This window comes from Notothenia coriiceps, unplaced genomic scaffold (assembly GCF_000735185.1).
Source record: "Notothenia coriiceps isolate Sejong01 unplaced genomic scaffold, NC01 NC01_scaffold00022119, whole genome shotgun sequence".
Taxonomy (NCBI): Eukaryota; Metazoa; Chordata; class Actinopteri; order Perciformes; family Nototheniidae; genus Notothenia; species Notothenia coriiceps.
This window is the reverse complement of record NW_011354820.1, coordinates 123,055-141,571: the sequence shown is the minus strand read 5'-3', so window position 1 is coordinate 141,571 and position 18,517 is coordinate 123,055. Positions and strand designations below refer to the sequence as shown.

The 18,517-nt window shown below is 40.4% G+C and overlaps 2 protein-coding genes across 2 annotated transcripts in view; one reads left to right on the top strand and one right to left on the bottom strand.

Annotated features, from left to right (window-relative positions):
• The first annotated feature begins 633 nt into the window (after positions 1–633).
• On the top strand, positions 634–5,858 carry LOC104953700 (matrix metalloproteinase-15-like). The gene is made up of 2 exons (XM_010780676.1): positions 634–803; positions 3,316–5,858. Exons 1-2 carry the CDS (start codon positions 656–658, stop codon positions 3,765–3,767), a joined length of 600 nt encoding a protein of 199 aa, XP_010778978.1. The 5' UTR covers positions 634–655; the 3' UTR covers positions 3,768–5,858.
• Positions 5,859–15,891: 10,033 nt separating this feature from the next.
• The window catches only part of LOC104953712 (matrix metalloproteinase-15-like), a 10,760-nt gene continuing 8,134 nt past the window's right edge, over positions 15,892–18,517 (bottom strand). Inside the window, exons 6-9 of the mRNA XM_010780688.1 lie at positions 18,282–18,507; positions 17,882–18,020; positions 16,245–16,438; positions 15,892–15,918 (exon numbers count right to left, since the gene is read on the bottom strand). Of these exons, the coding sequence (XP_010778990.1) occupies positions 15,892–15,918; positions 16,245–16,438; positions 17,882–18,020; positions 18,282–18,507 (586 nt within the window). The remainder of the gene's footprint in view (positions 15,919–16,244; positions 16,439–17,881; positions 18,021–18,281; positions 18,508–18,517) is intronic.

Below are 18,517 nucleotides of genomic sequence, written 5' to 3'. Positions count from 1 at the left end.
ATAAATTATGTCTCAGGAATGTAGGGTTTGGGAATTATGGCAGTTTAAAAAATATATATTAATGCGAATTTCAAGCTGTCCTCCACTCTAGCTGTGACATCACGCACTCTAGTTAATGTTAAAATGTGAAGAAAACCTCTAAAGCAAGGTCTGAAGAATGTTTAATATCTCTAAAAGTAAGAATCAGATTTAAAAGTTCTTTTACACGAATGATCTTAGAAAGATGTGTAACATTTTAAAGTTGGAATGAGGTGTCTGAGTGAAAGTATGAATGAACAGTTAGCAGTTGAATTGCATGAAGATTTGTTGAAGTCTGAAGATTTTCTCCATTGACTTCAATGTTAAAAATGTGATGTATTATGGGATGTATCTCTGGAATTATGAAAGTTATGAATGAGAAAAGTAATAGCCATCGATTCCCGACCGAGCTGAACGTTTTGATGTTTGAACGGAGTTTCTGCGATGTTCAATGCGGGAGGAGAAGAGGGCCAAAATACCGGCAGAATAATAAACTTTTCGTGCGTAGAATAACAGTTAGTTGGAATGCTGTTAACAGCATTCCCACTAAATAATGTGTATTTTTTATATTTAAGCATGTAAACATGAACTTATAGAAAGCCAATATATAAAAGTGTGAAACTTTTTATAACTTAGTATGTACTCCTTCATCTTACTTTCTGTGTGCAGATACTGGCGATACAATGAGGAGACCCGCACTACAGACCGTGACTTCCCAAAACCGATAGAAAGATGGGGCAAAATCCCTCATTCACCCAAAGGAGCCTTCCTCAGCGATGACAGCGGTAAATATTGACTTTCAGTAGAGCAAATAAAGACTTTATTTAGAGGAAGGGAATAGTTTATGTTTATAAAAATCACAACAGGCCTCAAAGCTGTGCATACAGTGTTGAAAGCAGGGGAATAATATGAGTGAGTAGGGAGAGAAAGAATGAAAGGTTACAGGGGTGAAATTGGGTGTGTTAGAGACAGGCAATTACATCTGAGGCCGCCAGTTAGACTGGAGCAAGCAGAGCAGGGAGAAGGATGAAGGGATGAGAGAGGAAGAGGGAGAGGAGGGAGGAATGAGAGCTCTGGTTTGAGGGTTAGCCTGTTCTTTCTTTTGGAAATTAGATTTTTGTCAGGCAGAGCTGCTCTACTGTAAATGCAAAGTCCACCCAAACTCTTCAAATGCCTCTGCAAGCCTGGTCTGAAGTACAGAGTGTCAATTACACCCATACATCTGCCCTGAGTACAGTATGGAGTTATTTTGTTGCATTCTGATGCTAAATTGTAGTGCATTTACTGTATGCATCACATGTTATGAGTTAATTACTTTCTTGTAGTTTTATATTAACACATTTGTATTGTGATGTTGAATTCAGATTGAGACAACCATATTTATCCCAAGAAGGGCTATTTTTTTGCAGATGTACCCAGTCTATGCACAAATCTAAAACTCACAGGTAATATGTCAGAGGCAGCAGATCAACATACATGGATCAAATATGGTTGACAATAAGCAGCAGTAAATATAAAACTAGAGAATGCAATTCCTGAAGAAATTGCTAGTGGGAATGCTTTATGCTGAAAAGCTGACGCTAAACTGCTATGCTGAAATGTAATGTTTAAGAAAAAAAGTGAATAATTTAGATTGAAATTACACATGAACACTGGGGGCTTGAATGTGTGATGAGAGAAGAAAAGAAAGTGAAAAGGCTTGGAATAGCAGCAGAATATTTGAACTGCAAACTTGTGAACTAACTTGATGGCGAATGATCTGTCGCCATGGCAACGACATTTGACGACACCCCATAATACGCTTAGATGCGTTGATGGCTGCATCGTTACCAAACCTGTGAAGTTTTGGGCTGTTTGGAGTATTTTCACTGAAGTTTTTTGAAAACCGTGGTTCAAGGCGAGCATTGTGTTGCCATGGCAACGGCATTTGAAGAAATCACAAAAATGTCCTATAGATGTCTTCACGGCTGGACTGTTAGTACATATGTGAAGTTTGAGAACTTTTTGAACATTTTCATAGGAGTTATAGTGCCCATGGAAACGGCATATGGTGAGATCTCAGATTTGGCGTAGAGCTGTTGAGGCATGGACCGGTGATATACAAGTGAAGATTGGGGGACGATTGGACCGTGTCCATTGGACTTATAGCGACATCATGTTTTATGGCGAGGGATGCGTTTCCATGGAAACGGCATATGGTCAGATCTCAGATTTGGCGTAGAGCTGTTGAGGCATGGACCGGTGATATACAAGTGAAGATTGGGGGACGATTGGACCGTGTCGATGGGACTTACAGCACAGCCACATCGTGTTTCATGGCGAGTGGTCCGTCGCCATGGCAACGGCATTTGATGACACCCCATACTACGCTTAGATGCGTTGATGGCTGCATCGTTACCAAACCTGTGAAGTTCTAGGCTGTTTGGAGTATTTTCACTGAAGTTATGAGAAAACCGTGTTTCAAGGCGAGCATTGTGTTGCCATGGCCATGGGGTTTAATGGAGGAATGTTGAACGTTTTTGTCACTTCATGCCCTCAAAAAGCATTTAGTTTAATTATTTTTGCTTAATTATTTGTAATTTTTCAAGCTACGAGATGTTTTCCTACGTTTGTCATGATAAATTATGTCTCAGGAATGTAGGGTTTGGGAATTATGGCAGTTTAAAAAAAATATATGAATGCGAATTTCAAGCTGTCCTCCACTCTAGCTGTGACATCACACACTCTAGTTAATGTTAAAATGTCTGCTGCTCTGAGCATGTCAGTTGGAGTGATGACATCATCGTGTTCCATTGCACAGGTGTTTATAGTTGAGCTAACGAGCTCTGTAGAGATCAAAGGCTTCATTGTTCTGAATGAGAGATAAACCTCTTATGTGAATGTTTTGTGGAAGAACCATAACAGATATCTGTGAAATTTCAAAACGTGAAGCATGTCAAGGAAGTTGAGTATCTGAAGTGTAATTTTTGTGTAGTTTCGGGTTAAATGAGGCCTTTTTGGCAGTTTAACTAAAGGTGTGCGGCTGCTACCGTGAGGAAATATCTGCCTGAAATTACAATGGGGTTTAATGGAGGAATGTTGAACGTTTTTGTCACTTCATGCCCTCAAAAAGCATTTTGTTTAATTATTTTGCTTAATTATTTGTAATTTTTCAAGCTACGAACTTGGAAGTTATAAGTGTTACTCCCTACAGGCAAGGACACCAAATATCAAAACATGGTCTACAGTATATTCACATAATAATCCATTGCACATGAGTTGATTGACTTAAATCTATTTTATTTTTCTCTCATGCAGCTCACACCTATTTCTACAAAGGCTCCAACTACTGGAGGTTTGACAATCGCAAGTCAGAACCAGAGAAAGGCTACCCTCGCTCCATCCTGAAGGATTTCATGGGCTGTGTGGGGGCCCCTGACCCAAAGCCCGACACGGACACAGAGCAGGAACCAAAACGCAAACCAGTGGATCCTTCAGATCGAGGCAGAGATGAGCACAAAGAGCCGGACAGCGGCAAAGACAAAGACTCTCAGCCTGACAACACAGAGGAGGAGGACAAAGAGCTCAACGTGGTTGTGACGGAGGCCGACAATGAATCAAAGGTCATGACCCTGATCATGGTGATTGTTCCTCTGCTCCTCATCCTGTGCATCCTCGTCCTAATCTACGGCATCCTCAGGACTCTACAGAAGAAGGAAACGCCGAGGGCCTTGGTGCACTGCAAGCGTTCGTTGCAGAACTGGGTGTGAGGCACAGACTTTGAAGCGAGAGAGCCAGATTTCATCACTTTTCTTCTACGGCCGTTGGCGTCAGAGTTTGTACTTACGTCAGAGTGGAAAGCAGCTTTGACGCAAGTTTACGAAAGCCACAGATGAGTCACCGCTTTGGTCCCCATTCATGTGAAATAATGCAAACTTGGTCAAATCATTGCCAGTGGACCTACAGTGTTTCTCCTGTGCCTCCCTTTGTGCCTTCTAAACATCTGATAAATAACCTCTTTTTCTTAAAGGAAAAAACTATATGTTCCTATCCCAGCGTTCAAAAACAAGTTTCTGGCACCGAATGTCAGATGACACACTTTTTTTAACCAATTCTTATTGTACAGAGAAGGGAGTAAAGATCTTTTGTAGTATACATGCAGACAAAGTCGATAATGCACATACAGTACACATATTTTACATACACACATGAGTGCTTATAGCTATACACATACATGCATTAATGTTGAACAAGACTTTCATTAGCTTGACTACGGTGCCTCCACCAATCTTTTTTCTTTGTTTAGAGCAGATCATTTGCACTTTTACATTTGTTACATATTGTTGTCTTTTCTGTTTTGCTAAGATTGCTCCACAGATGTGTGTGTTTGTGTGTTCGTGTAGTAATGTCAGACAGCTGTGTGTGTCCATTTTCCACTGAGCCCTCTCTCACACACACATGCACCAACGTCACATGATCTCCAAAAAACCCTAACGGCACTCATTGGTGCATGCATGTCCAGATAAGCACACACACATTGACATAGAGACTACTTACCCAAACAAAGGCACATATAGTTTTTTTTGCACACAGACACCAGGGCTCCAGCCTCCCCTCCTCCCACCACAGCCACGATAACTGTTTCGACTACACCAGTAAAACACAATCCCCAGTGGAGACATATTGATATACGACTGGTGCCAGGCCTTGGATGAAATGCAAGAGGAGGAGGGATTTATTCACAGTTAACAAGAAGAATTGAAAAGTGTGTTTTTTACACATCCTCTCCAACTAGGCTTGACCTGTGAAGAGTAAAACAATAGCAGAAGTGTCCATCCTTTGTATCTTCTCTTCTTCTTCATCATTTCATGCTAAAACTAAATAGATTTAAGTGTACACAGAAGAAGCCTGCAGGCTAGAGAGGAATGGGTCAGGGTCTGGTTTCCATTAAGCCCACATGCCGCTGATTTGTATCAGGCATGAGGAGGGAGAGAGGGGAGTTGGGGAAAATGCAGAAAGAAGGAGGTATAAAAAATAGAAGTGACGAGTAAAAGGAAATGAAAGAGAATGAAATGCGAGGGAAGGAAAGATTGAAGTGGGAGGGGGGGGGTCTACCAGAGTTTCCTTGCCAGTTTTGCTCTGGGAAAGGAGGAGCGAGGGAAAGAGGGAGGAAGGATTTCGGGGAGGGGCAGCGCTGGCGTTGTGCCTCCTGACCTAGGTCCTTTTCTAGTCCTTTTGCTCTTCTTATTGTCCTGAGCTAGAGAGGACCCCCCACCCCCTCCGTCCTCATCTATCATTCTTTCCTCTCTTATGTTTCTTTTAAGTCTTTGTTTTTCTCTGTTTGATTTGTTTTATTCCTGTGCCTCCAAGATGTATTCATTTTCTTCTGCACTCTTCTGGAAAGTTAGCTCAAGCATTTAAAGGTACCTAATGCACATAAACAACTGCAGAAAGTGAGTCTACCACTATCTGTCTTTGTATACCTTGCTTTTCTATGTGTAAAGCCACTATTTAGTTAGTTAGTAAAATCATTAATCTTTTTCATTAGGTTTTGTGCCTTTTACAGTGTGTCTATATTTAGTTTGTACCTGTTATTTCTTTGTGCCTTTTTCAGTGAATATTTGGGGACCTTTTTTTTACTATACATAGCATGAGGGAACGTTTTTAGAATTGTTTTTTGTTCGTTTTTTACTCTACTTAACATTTGTAGTTTTGTATATTTTTGTTTCAGGTTTTCTGTAAGATCAGCAATAGTTTATTACAAAAATGTTGATGCATGCGGGGCATGTTCCGTAAGGCCTGTGCACTCCTGTGTAGAGTATGTTAAAGATTTCACAATAAAACAAAGCAACACACTGTTAGTCTTCTTTAGTGCAATTTATTTCTTCATGTTACCTTAAATATACACCTTTTAACATTCTTAGCACATGTCAAGTTCAAGGAGTCGATTCTACTGATGGCCACAAGAGGGAATCGTTGCCTCTAAAATAGAAGGGACATGAAGTACATTTGTAAGATTGGAAGGTTATTGTACTTGTTGAGCAATTTCCATTTGATGCTTCTTAATAATACATTTTAACTTTCTTTATAAAGATAATTTATTTTACAGAGGAAGCTGTAATGGTTTTACGCAGCTTCATTTGTTAACAGCATATAATTAAACTAATTTATTTACAATTAGCCAGCTTTAAACCAGTCATCAAATACAATCATTCTATGACAAAAACACGTGGCCAAGTTTACAAAATGGAAATTGTTACTTTGTGGTCATTCCTCTGTATTGTTTTGTAATATAAAGCGTTACCCTGTTTATATTTATGCAGGACTTTATTAGAGTAGATTTACATTACAACTCTCCTTGGTAAACAGATGCAATGAGTGTAGTTTATGTGTAAGATGTGTAACTGCGTGAGAGCTGCGTCCTGCATGTCTGAGGTAATCAGGATTAGCTTCCATCACAGAACATCCACTAAACGACTAAAGCTTTACCTATACATCTGCTTTCTCTTTCAGCCACTTTTCTACCTTTATTTCAAAATATCTTCTCATCATTGCTTTTCCTTGTTCTTTTAATTCTCTTAAATACAATTGAACACATTTGGTTTAACATTTTAACCAAATGTGAATAGTGTGCACCACTATTTTTTTCTGCAAAGTTTCTCGACAATCATAGACCATTGCTTAGCTTGCAAAACTTTAGTTACATTCTCTACCTCTCCTAAGAGTATTTTTCAAAACTGCCGCTGCTCTGTGTCTTATGCAGATGTTCAATTAGGATTGAGGCCACTATGCTGACATATTCCAGCCATTGGTTGGAAGGTTCTGTGTCACCTGTTCTCCAAGCTTATCCCCTGCTGAGCTGATAATGGGATCTGCCCGCTGCCTCATCACCACCATCAATTCTCCTGTGATTCTCATTCTCAAGCAGGGAACAGGCCCCACTGGATGAAGTGAGTTATGCACATGTCTGACCTGGTGAATGTTCTCCACCTGTCTGTCAATCGCTGTCAACATTACAATTTACCATTAGGGGAGTCCTGGATCCTTGCTAAAAACTCTCAGGGATCATGCCAATCACTTTCCCTTTTCACTGTCCCTGTCAAACACATGAGGAAGAAGTATTCAGTTTGTTCAGTGATGTACAAATTGAAAATATCTAAAAAAAATCACAACATAGGAAAGGGTCTTCTATGACTAGATTGATGATGATAATAATAAAGCAACAATGCACACACCTATCTGGTTGGTATTTAAATGTAGGTCAGTTGTTATACAGTTTAGTAGGGTAGGCCTACTACAGTTTGTGGATTTAATTCCTAACTCCTTTGACTACAAACCACCATAGTAGGTTCTTTTTTAGAACTGCTTTAATACATTACAATATATTGTTTTAGTAGGTTTTATAAGGTTACCATATAAGCCGTGTTGCTACCAAGGAAGCTCAAGGCATGGCAATGTTGGTCCATCAACAACTGTGATGCAGATTAAGTGTTTCCCTCGAGATTAATTGTAATAGCATTGTTGATTCCTTCATTTCAAATCTATTTCAATCATCAGGTAACAAAACACATTTTATGTATAACAACCTGCAAATGTTATTCCCATAAGCATTCTGATGTACTCGGCTTTTAACGCTAATCAGTAGGCTATGTGTTAGCAGGCTAACTGAGGCTAACACGCTAACTAAGAGAGTAAACAAAACATTAGCCTGGTAGCATATTAACATTTAGCATGTGAGCACTAGCATTTAGCTTAGACAGAGCTGCTAGCATGCTGTAGCCCTGCTCTTTGTAAAACCTTAAAACGTAACGATAGCTGCCAAATTAAACTAGAGTTTAGTTAAAAAGTAAAGGTATATTTTACTCTGAATTGCAGTAAAGTAGAATTATACGTTCACAGAAACATGAAATATACTCAAGAGCTTTGAAATTAAACTCAGCTATACTAATTATTGTAGGCCTATTTAGTTACTTTCCAACTATTGCCATATTGAAGACATGCATGAATTAATGGCTTTTTGTAGCCATTGCTGATAGAGCTGGGGTCTTCATGGCTGTAGGAACAAGAAAGAAAGTAGGCTAGATCATTCAGAGTCCTGTCAGACCCTGAGCCTTACTAACGTTTTGGCTTCCTCTGTCTCCTCCTGACTGTTAATAAATCAGAAGGTTTATTGCTGCTTGTCAGCCAGGAAATGGCCCTGCGTCACTGAGTGCGTGGGGGGGATACACCTGTAATCAGGAATGGACGGGAGATAATATGGAACAGAGATGAAAAGCTTGAGGAGGGAGAAGGGAGAGTACAGCTTCTCCTTGAAGGCTACCGTTGTGTATTATCCAAAGAGTAAAACAAATCCCCTATTGACAGTATAAATCATTAAAAAAAGTGTCCTCCTTTGGTAGAGAAGTGGAGTGTAACATGTTAAATACAAAATTATCAAGATGCTTATACAAAACATTCAAAATACTTGGTTTGCATTTTACACTTTATTTGTGTAATGAGTTGAAATTCTGCAACTGGATGTTTTCCCTTTCTACCTTCCCTAGAGTCTGGGATTATTTGAGTCACCATTTATTGCTGTCCTCAGTGATCGAGGAGGAGTGATAACAGTATGTAGATTACATCATCATCGTTTCTCTGCTTCTGTTAATCTGGGATTGCTCACGGTACAGGATTGTGCGTCGACCTTCAGGTGGTGCTGGGTAATCCTGTTAGCTCCAGGCAACCTATGCGGAAATCCCAGCAGAACTGTGCTGGCTGTGCCGCACTCTGGATCTCTACGCCACCGGCATGCAAAAACACCTGTAGACACGCAGGTAAGGTAACAATGCTTTCAAAAAATACATCATTTAAAATACAGATTACATTCATTTGTAGAATGTGAGGATCTGTGCCTTGGTCAAATGACAGTGTGTGAATCTGCAGTTGTAGAGTGTTTATATGAGCAGACATTTGGATGTGATTAGATGTTTGCTATAGATTCTGATTTGTGTTTTATCAAAGTATGCATTGCCAGGTTTTACATTTCATAAATCCTACCTAAATTACAAACAAAATCAGTTGAGAAAAAAAGTTATAGGTCTATCCTAGGGGTGTATTTTTCTGATTTACGATCTTTTAATGACTGATTGTAATCCTGTGGGATGTAGGCGTATGTCAGGAATTGATCCAGGCCTTAATCAGCAAAAAAGGCTAGCTGTAGATTAGTGAAAGAACGGAGCTACTATTTAATCCAATGCAACACATTTGAGATTAGCCTGGGCAAGAGGCCCCACTGATCTGTGCTGATTGGCAGAGTCAAGAATCACAAACTGTGATCACAACAACAGCTCAATCTGCTTTGTAAGGACATCTTCCATGGGGATTATATGTGAACAGTTTCCTAGTAGATAACAAATCCCACAATAAAAAAAAAACAATGTGTTAACTCTGAGAGCCGTGACACGTCTTTTTTGTGACATTTTGGGTTTGTTCTCCTAGTTCTTGTATAATGGACAGACAGGCAGAAGTTAATTATTTAGGCTTTTTCTTTCAACCATAGTAGATCTATGACGTATACCTGTTGCTATGTGGAACGTTTTTTTTTAGAAGGACATCTTGCAAGTTCAGTAGCTCCTTGCCCCACTGCTGAAGTGGATTATCTCAAAAGGTTAACAAACTGTCGTGGGGAAGAACGTCACATTTAAGAGTAAATCAGAAAAGGGGGGCTCTTGCTGGCGCAGTAAATCTCATCTATCTCCCAATTTTCATTGCACTGGGCCATTGAAAATGCCCTCTTCCTGTACATTTGTGTCTGATTTCTTCCTATCTAACTGATTGACCTCTGGAGGAGGTTGGTAAAGCAGATTATTAACTACCGCCCGAGATAGCCTCTGCCCCTTTGCCCCAAGTCTCCTCTGACTTTTGACTCAGAACATCAGTTCTGATGTGTTAGATCAAGGATTATATATTTTATATTCTAGGCAACATATACCATTTGATAATCTGTAAATGTGTTGGATGCAGGGGCGCCGTTTGCCGGCAGGCAAGGCAGGCAACTGCTTGGGGCCCCGGACCAGAAGGGGGCCCCCAAAGAAGGTAGATTAAATTGGTCCACAGCAACGACAACATGAAACCCCCTTTAATTTACTGCAATGACATGTCGAGAACCTCCATGCATAGCGCGCTGTCAAAAGCTGCTTCATAATTTCAGTTTTGTAATCTCCGCTCTGCCGGGGCCCCCAGAGTGTCTTGCAGCACCACCGGTTGGATGCGAAATTAAAGACAGTTTTCCGATTTACGAGTTAAACACTGTACAGAAAGATATATCAGGTTGGCAAAAGTGTGTTCTCAGATGAGAGCAAAGATGGAGCTGGTGAACGATCATCATCAGAGCTCATTAGCTCCTAATAAGGGCCCTTGGTTTGAGGTGAAGTGGCTGCTTTAATGAAAACACCAGGGAAGTGTTATTATAATTTAGCATTATTAACAGCATTACGTTTCATAAAGGGCTTTTTAGGGGCTGACTATGTGTGTGTGTGTTCAACAGGATGTTTAACTGGGTGGTGAAAGTGGTTCCCCAACTCCCGTCATCTGAAGGGACGGATAACGGTGTGAAAACATCTGCTCACAGAGTGAAGAGCCCTCCACAGAAAAACGTAGAAGAGGATTCACAGGACAGGTTAACCTCTTTTACTACTAGCCTCTGTGTGTGGCTTAATAATAGCAATTGTCTATTTCTGCAACAATTAGTGAAATAATGTATCAGTCAATTGACGGAGAACTAATCACTAACTATTTTGATTATTGATGAAGCGTAGACAGTTATTTTTCCATACCAAAGTTGCTGTCTGTGGAACACTCAAATTTGGAGATGTTCTGCTTTCTCTGTTTGATATCATATTAGATTAAACATCTTTTGGTTATTGACTGACAAAACAAGATATTTAAATTCATCACCTTAGACTTTGAGCAATTGGTTTCACTAATTTATAAGCCAAACAATTTCTCAATTTATCTACAAATGAAATGTGGGAGTTGCTACGCTTGTATGTTTGTATGTTTCTGTAAATATACTGTCATCTTACAAGTTTTTTTCCACCTCTACAGCCAGAACCACACTGGAGTTTTAGGCTGGCTGTCAAATGGCTTCGTCAGCGCCATGCCTCAGCCGACCGGCTCCCCTCGACTCAGCCGGTCCGACTCTGAAAGGGTGAGTGTGTAGATGTTTGGTCACGTGGGCATTTAGCCTTGTCGTTATTCAATTAAAGATATATCTTTGTATCCTAATTCAAGGATCAGACTGATCAACTGTTTGCCAATGTTTGGCTTTTGTTAAAGGAACACTTCACCCCAAAAATAATTTGTCAATGAATTAATTATCTTGTATTATCTGAATTCTTGAAAAAGAAAATGTCTCGCATGCATCCACAGTACGAATAACACAAAGTATTGACAAGAAACTATCACACACCTTGTGCTGTATGATGCAGGTCTCATCCATCCACTCTTTGCTCAACATGTATTTTTGCTAAAAAACATTTAAAACACTTGAGCATAAACAACATTTGCACAGATAGGGAGCACACCTGATTAAGCAAAGTGTTTTAAATATTATGTTTTTTACTGAAATGCATGTGTTTGGGAAGACTTGGATTATATTGCCCAAAATGTGTGACAGATTTTGCAAATCTATATTTTGCAAATCTATATATTGCAAATCTATATATTTTTCGACTTCTCAGTTTTGTAATACTTGATTCAGCTTTCTTCGATAATGTTAAGGTAAAACAGGGTGATGTTATTGAAATACAAATGGTTATTTTGCGCGCAAAGTATTTCTTTAAATGCCAGATGCCAGCCAGTCTTGCTCTTCATAACTGAGACAAAGTTCAAAACATTTGGGATAGAGTACACAGGCAACACTGCTTCACAACACTTCAAGTTTCACAACAAGTAGAACCGTAACAGTGATATAATTGTGATGGAGAGTGCAAATACATAAAGGAGGGAGATTTGCAGTGGAGTTTTTTGGCCTCCAAAATTTCTCATTCTCTATTTTTCTTTCTTTGCCATCCATCAGATGGGGGAAAGTGAAGAAAGGTACAGTATGATTCAATAAGAGTGCATTTGTATTGCTTAATACATTGTTCAAAGGGAAATATATTTGAGTTTTTTTTCTCCCAGGTCTGGAGTGATGGGCTGGGTCGCTCAGGGCCTGACAAAGGTGTTGCCTCAGCCTGATGAAAAGTATAAAGAGATTGAGGACACTCAGGAACACACTGAGGTGAGATCTTATGTATTATTATTATTATTATTACATCAGTAGTGCCTGGAAAAAAATAAAATAATATAATTTGCATTTGATTTATCTTTAATCATTTTCATTCTATACAGTACATGTTAATTTACCCAAGCAACAGGAAGCAAATCTTTGTCTTTAACTTTGCGACTCTTGACTTGAGCAACTTAGTATTGTCCCTGAGGCTTACACAGGAGGACTAAGCTTGTTAGGGAATTAACGGCCAGGTTAAACCCGTCCAATAACTTCACTGCATTCAACCAGTTTCACCTTGCCACAACCATTTTAACCTGAGAATTTCAGGGATGCACTGATACAAATCCAGACAACACTTGAATAATGTACAGATTTAAGAGACCCTGTTATGCTCATTTTCAGGTTATATAATTGTATTTTGTTCCTCTACTGTGACATGTTTACATGCTTTAATGTTCAAAAAGGTATTTTCTTATGCTGTCTGTGCTGCAGCACCTCTTTTCACCCTCTGTCTGAAACCAGAGTCCAGTCTGCTCTGATTGGTTATCGGGTCGGTTCTGTTGTGATTGGTCAAATGCTAAGAGATGTCTTGCCCCTAAGTCTATTACTTACAATATGTTGGAGCGCTTGCAATTAGAAGCATGATTCTTACATAGTAATGTCACTAAACGCCCTCTGGTGTGGACTTAAGCCTTTGCTAGTTGCATGCACAACAATCTATATAATAAACTGGAGCAGGGATGGGCAAATGGCGGCCCCCACCTCCTCTTTTTGCGGCTCTCCGATTAATTTATAAACAACGTAATTAATTAAAAAAAAATTTTTAATTTTTTTAAATGTTGTACTTGTAGCACTGATACCGTCCACTAGACTCCTAGTTACGTCGCGATAACATACAGGATTTCGCTCAGCAGCCAAATATCGCGAAATAATCTGTGACGCGTTTGTGTGTAGGCAAAGGCGAAGTCCCTCCCTTTCCAGGGGAGCTCCATGGGACCTCATTTCGGAAAAATTATGTATTGAAGTCAATGGCGAGAGAAAGATTATCTTTCGATCCCGTTTGAATTGTGCCACGAATTACGCATATGATGTTTGTCAATTTAAAAGATAACTTTGCAAGTCAAATTTTTTTAAATGTGTCGTAAAACTGTGAAGTAACACTTTTTTTGTGTGAAACCGCACAATGAACTACATCTCGCACCACACACCAAGACGGCCGTCACATTGGCACATTTCACTTCTTTCTTTCAGAATGAGGCGAAAAGTATTAAAAGAAGTGAAAATCACAACAAGTCTGGGCATGTTGGGAGCTGTACATACACACAAGGGGAGTTAGTCGGTTCCGTAAGAGCCAGCATGCGGGACCGGGATTCTGGGATTTGTAGTCTTTCTAGTTGCGTATTTTTCATGGTCTTATATTTCAACAGTTTTACGACAAACTGACTTTTNTCCAATGCTTGAGGGTGGGATTAATAGAAACTTTTTTATTTTGGGGGTGCTTTTTATGAACAGCCTGGTTGCCACGATATGCTCAGAGATAGCAAGGGGTGCATATCGTGGCAACCAGGCTGTTCATAAAAAGCACCCCCAAAATAAAAAAGTTTCTATTAATCCCACCCTCAAGCATTGGATGTAAAAATAAACTATACATTGTAAAGCACAAGTATACAGACAAGACGTCACAATTAAATAAAAACATATATTAAATAAAAAAATAACTCAAAAATAAGTGACAAATGAATGCAAAATCCAGGGTTCGACAACCCAACCATCAAAAAGACAACATAGAATAGCGGACTATACGTTCAAATGCGCGTTCCCGTGTCAAGGGGTGCATTTCACGACGGGGGTGCATAATTTGACACAACACCGGCTCTTTTTGGTGTGAACGTGACATTTCGGAACTATATCGGAACTAAAGTGGGAAAAGTACTGCGGTGTGAACGTGGTTATTAAGAACCATTGTAAAATCAGGCTGATCTTTCCTCACAGCAGCAGCTGCACACCTTTAGTTAATCTACCAAAAAAGCCACATTATTGACCCGAAAGTATACAAAAAGCACACTTCATATGCTCAGGGTCCTTGAGATGCTTCACGCGTTGAAATTTCACTGATATCTGTTAAGGTTCTTCAACAAAACGTTCACATGTAAGAGGTTTATCTCTCATTCAGAACCATGGAAAGGCTCTCCTCTCACTGATTACTGCACCATGGAAACCTTTGATCTCTGGGCTCAAGCACAGGTGTTTCATAACGTCGTTAGCTCAAACATAAACACCTGTGTGATGGAACACGATGATGTCATAACTCCAACTGACATGCTCAGAACGCCACCAAACATCACATGATGGTTAACACTGTGGCCCTGAACAGCTCTATACATCAAATCTGATTGTAGTGTTACTATGGCAACGCATCCCTCGCGATAAAACACGATGTCGCTGTCACTCCAATGGACACGGTCCAATCGTCCCCCAATCTTCACTTGTATATCACCGGTCCATGCCTCAACAGCTCTATGCCAAATCTGAGATCTCACCATATGCCGTTTCCATGGAAACGCATCCCTTGCCATAAAACACGATGTTGTCGTGATACCTAGGAAAATTGTCTAAAACAGCACCAGACTTCAGATAATGGTTAATGGTGGTCCGGCCATTAACCATTGTGAAGTGCTAAAACTTCACATGTGTGCTAACAGTCCAGCCGTGAAGACATCTACGTGACAGTTTTGAGATTTCTTCAAATGCCGTTGCCATGGTAACACAATGCTCGCCATGAAACACGGTTTTCTCATAACTTCAGTGAAACTGCTCCAAACAGCCCAAAACTTCACAGGTTTGGTAACAATGCAGCCATCAACGCATCTAAGCGTATTATGGGGTGTCACCAAATACCGATGCCATGGCTTCAGATCATTCGCCATCAAGTTAGTTCAATAGTTTACAGTTCAAACATTCTGCTGCTTTTCCAAGCTTTTTTTACTTTATTTTCTTCTCTTATCACACATTCAAGCCCCCAGTGTTCATGTATCATTTCAATCTAAATTCTTCACCTTCTACTTACACATTACATTTCAGCATAGCAATTTAGCGTCAGCTTTTCAGCATAAAGCATTCCCACTAGCAATTTCTTCAGGAATTGCATTCTCTAGTTTGAGTATACTGTCCGTCTAAATAAACCTGTATCCCCCTCTGCCTAAAATACTTTATTTTAGCGCATGTCTCTTTGAGCTTCTCAAAAAAAAAGTCCTATACTGTTCTAATTCACTTGCAATATAATATGGCACATCTTTTCTGAAGGAAGTTCCAGACTGTATAAAAAAATGGACGTAGCCTTTTTGACAGTGACTTGACAGTCTTCCAATACCCGGCTATTTTTCAAATGGGCAAAAATCTGGATCGTTGGTGAAACTGGTGCGGGACAGGGTGAGAGCAGAGCACACAGCCAGAGGCTGCGACCTGTGATGGTATATGTCACTCAAAGCCCACAGGTAGGCATAACTTTTAGGCCGTATTACAGATAACAGGTACAAGTCCCAACCCCTAGTTGTCATGAACGGGAGAATTCGCTACAGAGACCAAAATAGGTTCATTTTACCTGACTGTAGCAGACTTTCTGCTGAAAAGTCAGGCCTTTTTCAATTGGGCTCAATGGGGATGACTTGCTTTTAGAGCCAACATCAAGTGGATGTTTAAGGAACTGCAGTTTGGCACTTTCACTTTGGCTTCCTTTTTGGGCACCAGAAGTTGCTTCTTCAGTGGTTTTCAACTGTTGTAAGAAATACCTGGAGGTATATGCCAATGAGCCTGCATGGTTTGTTGAATCCCATGACCCAAGCAGCCCGCAAAAAATGACCACTTGTCTTAGTTCCCAATTTGTTGGTTGATAGGCACTCAAGATACACAAATGTATATGCTTAAACACAGAAAAAGTGATGTGTTTTTTAGAACTGCTTTAATAAATTACAATATGTTTCCTTTGATTTCTTACATTATATTTTAAAATCTTGCTGCGTGTCTCTGACACACTGTACCTGTCTCCACTGAAGAAGTATGTGTATCCATTGGGCTCCCACCAGATTGCTGTGTCAATCTTGTGAGCAGGAACTCCCTGTCCGTACTGATGTAGAGGCTGTGGGTATCCCGGCACAACGTCAGCCTCCCTGAACACCCAGTATTGTTCATCTGCGGGGACAAAATGATTGAGTTTACATTTTACGTGTTATATGGCAAAGAGAGGGGGGAAATATGAGAGAAAAGTTAATGAGGGAGAGAAAGAAAGGAGGGAGAAAAAAGCCATGGCACATGAAGTGAAAGTGATGGCCAGAGCATATGGCATATGTCATGGGGTTTACTCAATCCAGAAGAAAAGTAGAAAGGACAGTGAAGTTAGAAATAGTAGGCACAACACTTATTTTCCAAGATTTACCCATGTGGGAGCCAATTTCTTGTATAAGTTCATTTTTTGGAAACACTTTTAAGCCACTTTCCACCTACACTGCCAGGACACTGGAGAATTGCAACATACTGTGCTGAGCTAAGTAGCTTCAGTAAGTCTGTGCATAGGGGCTTCTAGAAATGCGTGCAAACATTTTTACATTATGTTCTTTGTACTACAGGTTTTAAATCCTTTGGATTCACATGAGCAACATTGTCGCAGATTCGGAAGCATTTACTTTCAAATCTTAGGAGATAAATACAAATATGTAACAGCTATCACCCATGGATGTTAATGAGTGTTAATCAATTCAAGCCCAATGTTCCAAATGTTCCTGAATGGGGTTAACAATCTGTGCAGCATACATCAACCACCATTCTCAGATTTGGATAATGAACCCCACCCCACCCCTGAAAAAGCCTTTCATGGGTAATAAAAAGAAAATCTGTGATCGAAAGTAAAGAAAATCCTGAAAATGCATGACAAATCACCACACGGCCTGACTGTAAAAGTGAGTGCTCTGCAGCTGTTAACATCTGGAGCAGCGTACTGCGGGAAGGCTGATGCAATCCTCCACCTCTCCCAGGAGGCCTGTTGGGGCTCAGCTGGAGCCACAGAGTCACACTGGAGCAGCGACAGCCGCCACGCTGCACAGGCCTCGCTCAAGACGCCAAAAGATCTCAGCAACACACACTTATACACACACAGACTCTGTGATGCACATACAAACACACAGTACACTCAATAGTTTCCATCTGCAGCAATATTGTCACAGTGTTAATACAATGAATCATGATCACCTTCTTGTGTAATGTCTGCCAAATACCAAGAGTTATAGCCTTGTTGAATTATTTCCTTATCCTCGTAAATCACATTGTTTGCTTGTAAACAAAAATACTGAGTTTGCGCTGCTTTCCATTCAGTCTGACCCGTTTAAATCAATGTACAGATTAGTGTTGATCTCCAAATCTTGTGGTTATGTAACAGCTCCACATTGGCTCCAGCTTTGCTTGGGGGAGAAATATCTGAGAAACATTACGGAAATTAACCGGCCTCTCGTTGTGCCCTTAAGCGAGGAGAAAAACCATAACAAAGCTCAGTGTGAGATTTTAATAAAATGCAAACCTAATCGAGTGCAGTCCACTCAGCATGTTGACAGGTTTTATTGGTGATAAACAGCTTCGGCATACCTTTAAAGAAGACAAATTTTCCATCGTGGCGCTCGTAGGCTGCGTCAATGTCACTAGGCAGGCCGATCCAGAAGACTGATATGGGCATGGGGTAGTTATCCAAGACCCGGTTCCTCCGCACACGCCAGAACCAGCGACCCTGCCAAGCAAAATAATGATGTTTATCTTTTAGCTTATCTTCAGTCAGAATTATTTATTGTTCACTTCCCATTGTATGACTTGAATGTTGTTTTGACTCAAACAACGGTCGTTTTAGATCGTACATCTTTTCATGTGCTTGTTTTTCAGGTCAGGGGTTATAAAAACACTAGTGGCAGTTTTATTGCGGTCCAATCCAAGCAAACATTTATATTAAACTGTGTTTCTGAACAATCATAGGAAATACTTCTTTACTTCTCACCTTAAAAACAAACATCTCCCCCCTCAGCATGGTCACCGTGTCAAAGTCCCCGTCACAGATATTGGGGGGCTGGTTGTCGGGCAGTTTGGGAGGGCGGGGAGGAGCAGGGGGCTGAGGAGGAGGCAGAGGAGGCGGGACATCTCTTCTGACGTACGGGGTGACAGGGTCAGGCTGAGAGTCTGTGGGGATGGAGGTGGAGGTGCGGAGGACGGGAGGAGAGGTAGGGCTGAGGCTCG

Excerpts from the sequence above, each read along its gene's own strand:
- LOC104953700 (XM_010780676.1), top strand. The coding sequence starts at position 656 with ATGTACTCCTTCATCTTACTTTCTGTGTGCAGATACTGGCGATACAAT. Across the intron at positions 804-3,315 it reads CTTCCTCAGCGATGACAGCG|CTCACACCTATTTCTACAAA; the intron begins GTAAATATTGAC and ends TCTCTCATGCAG.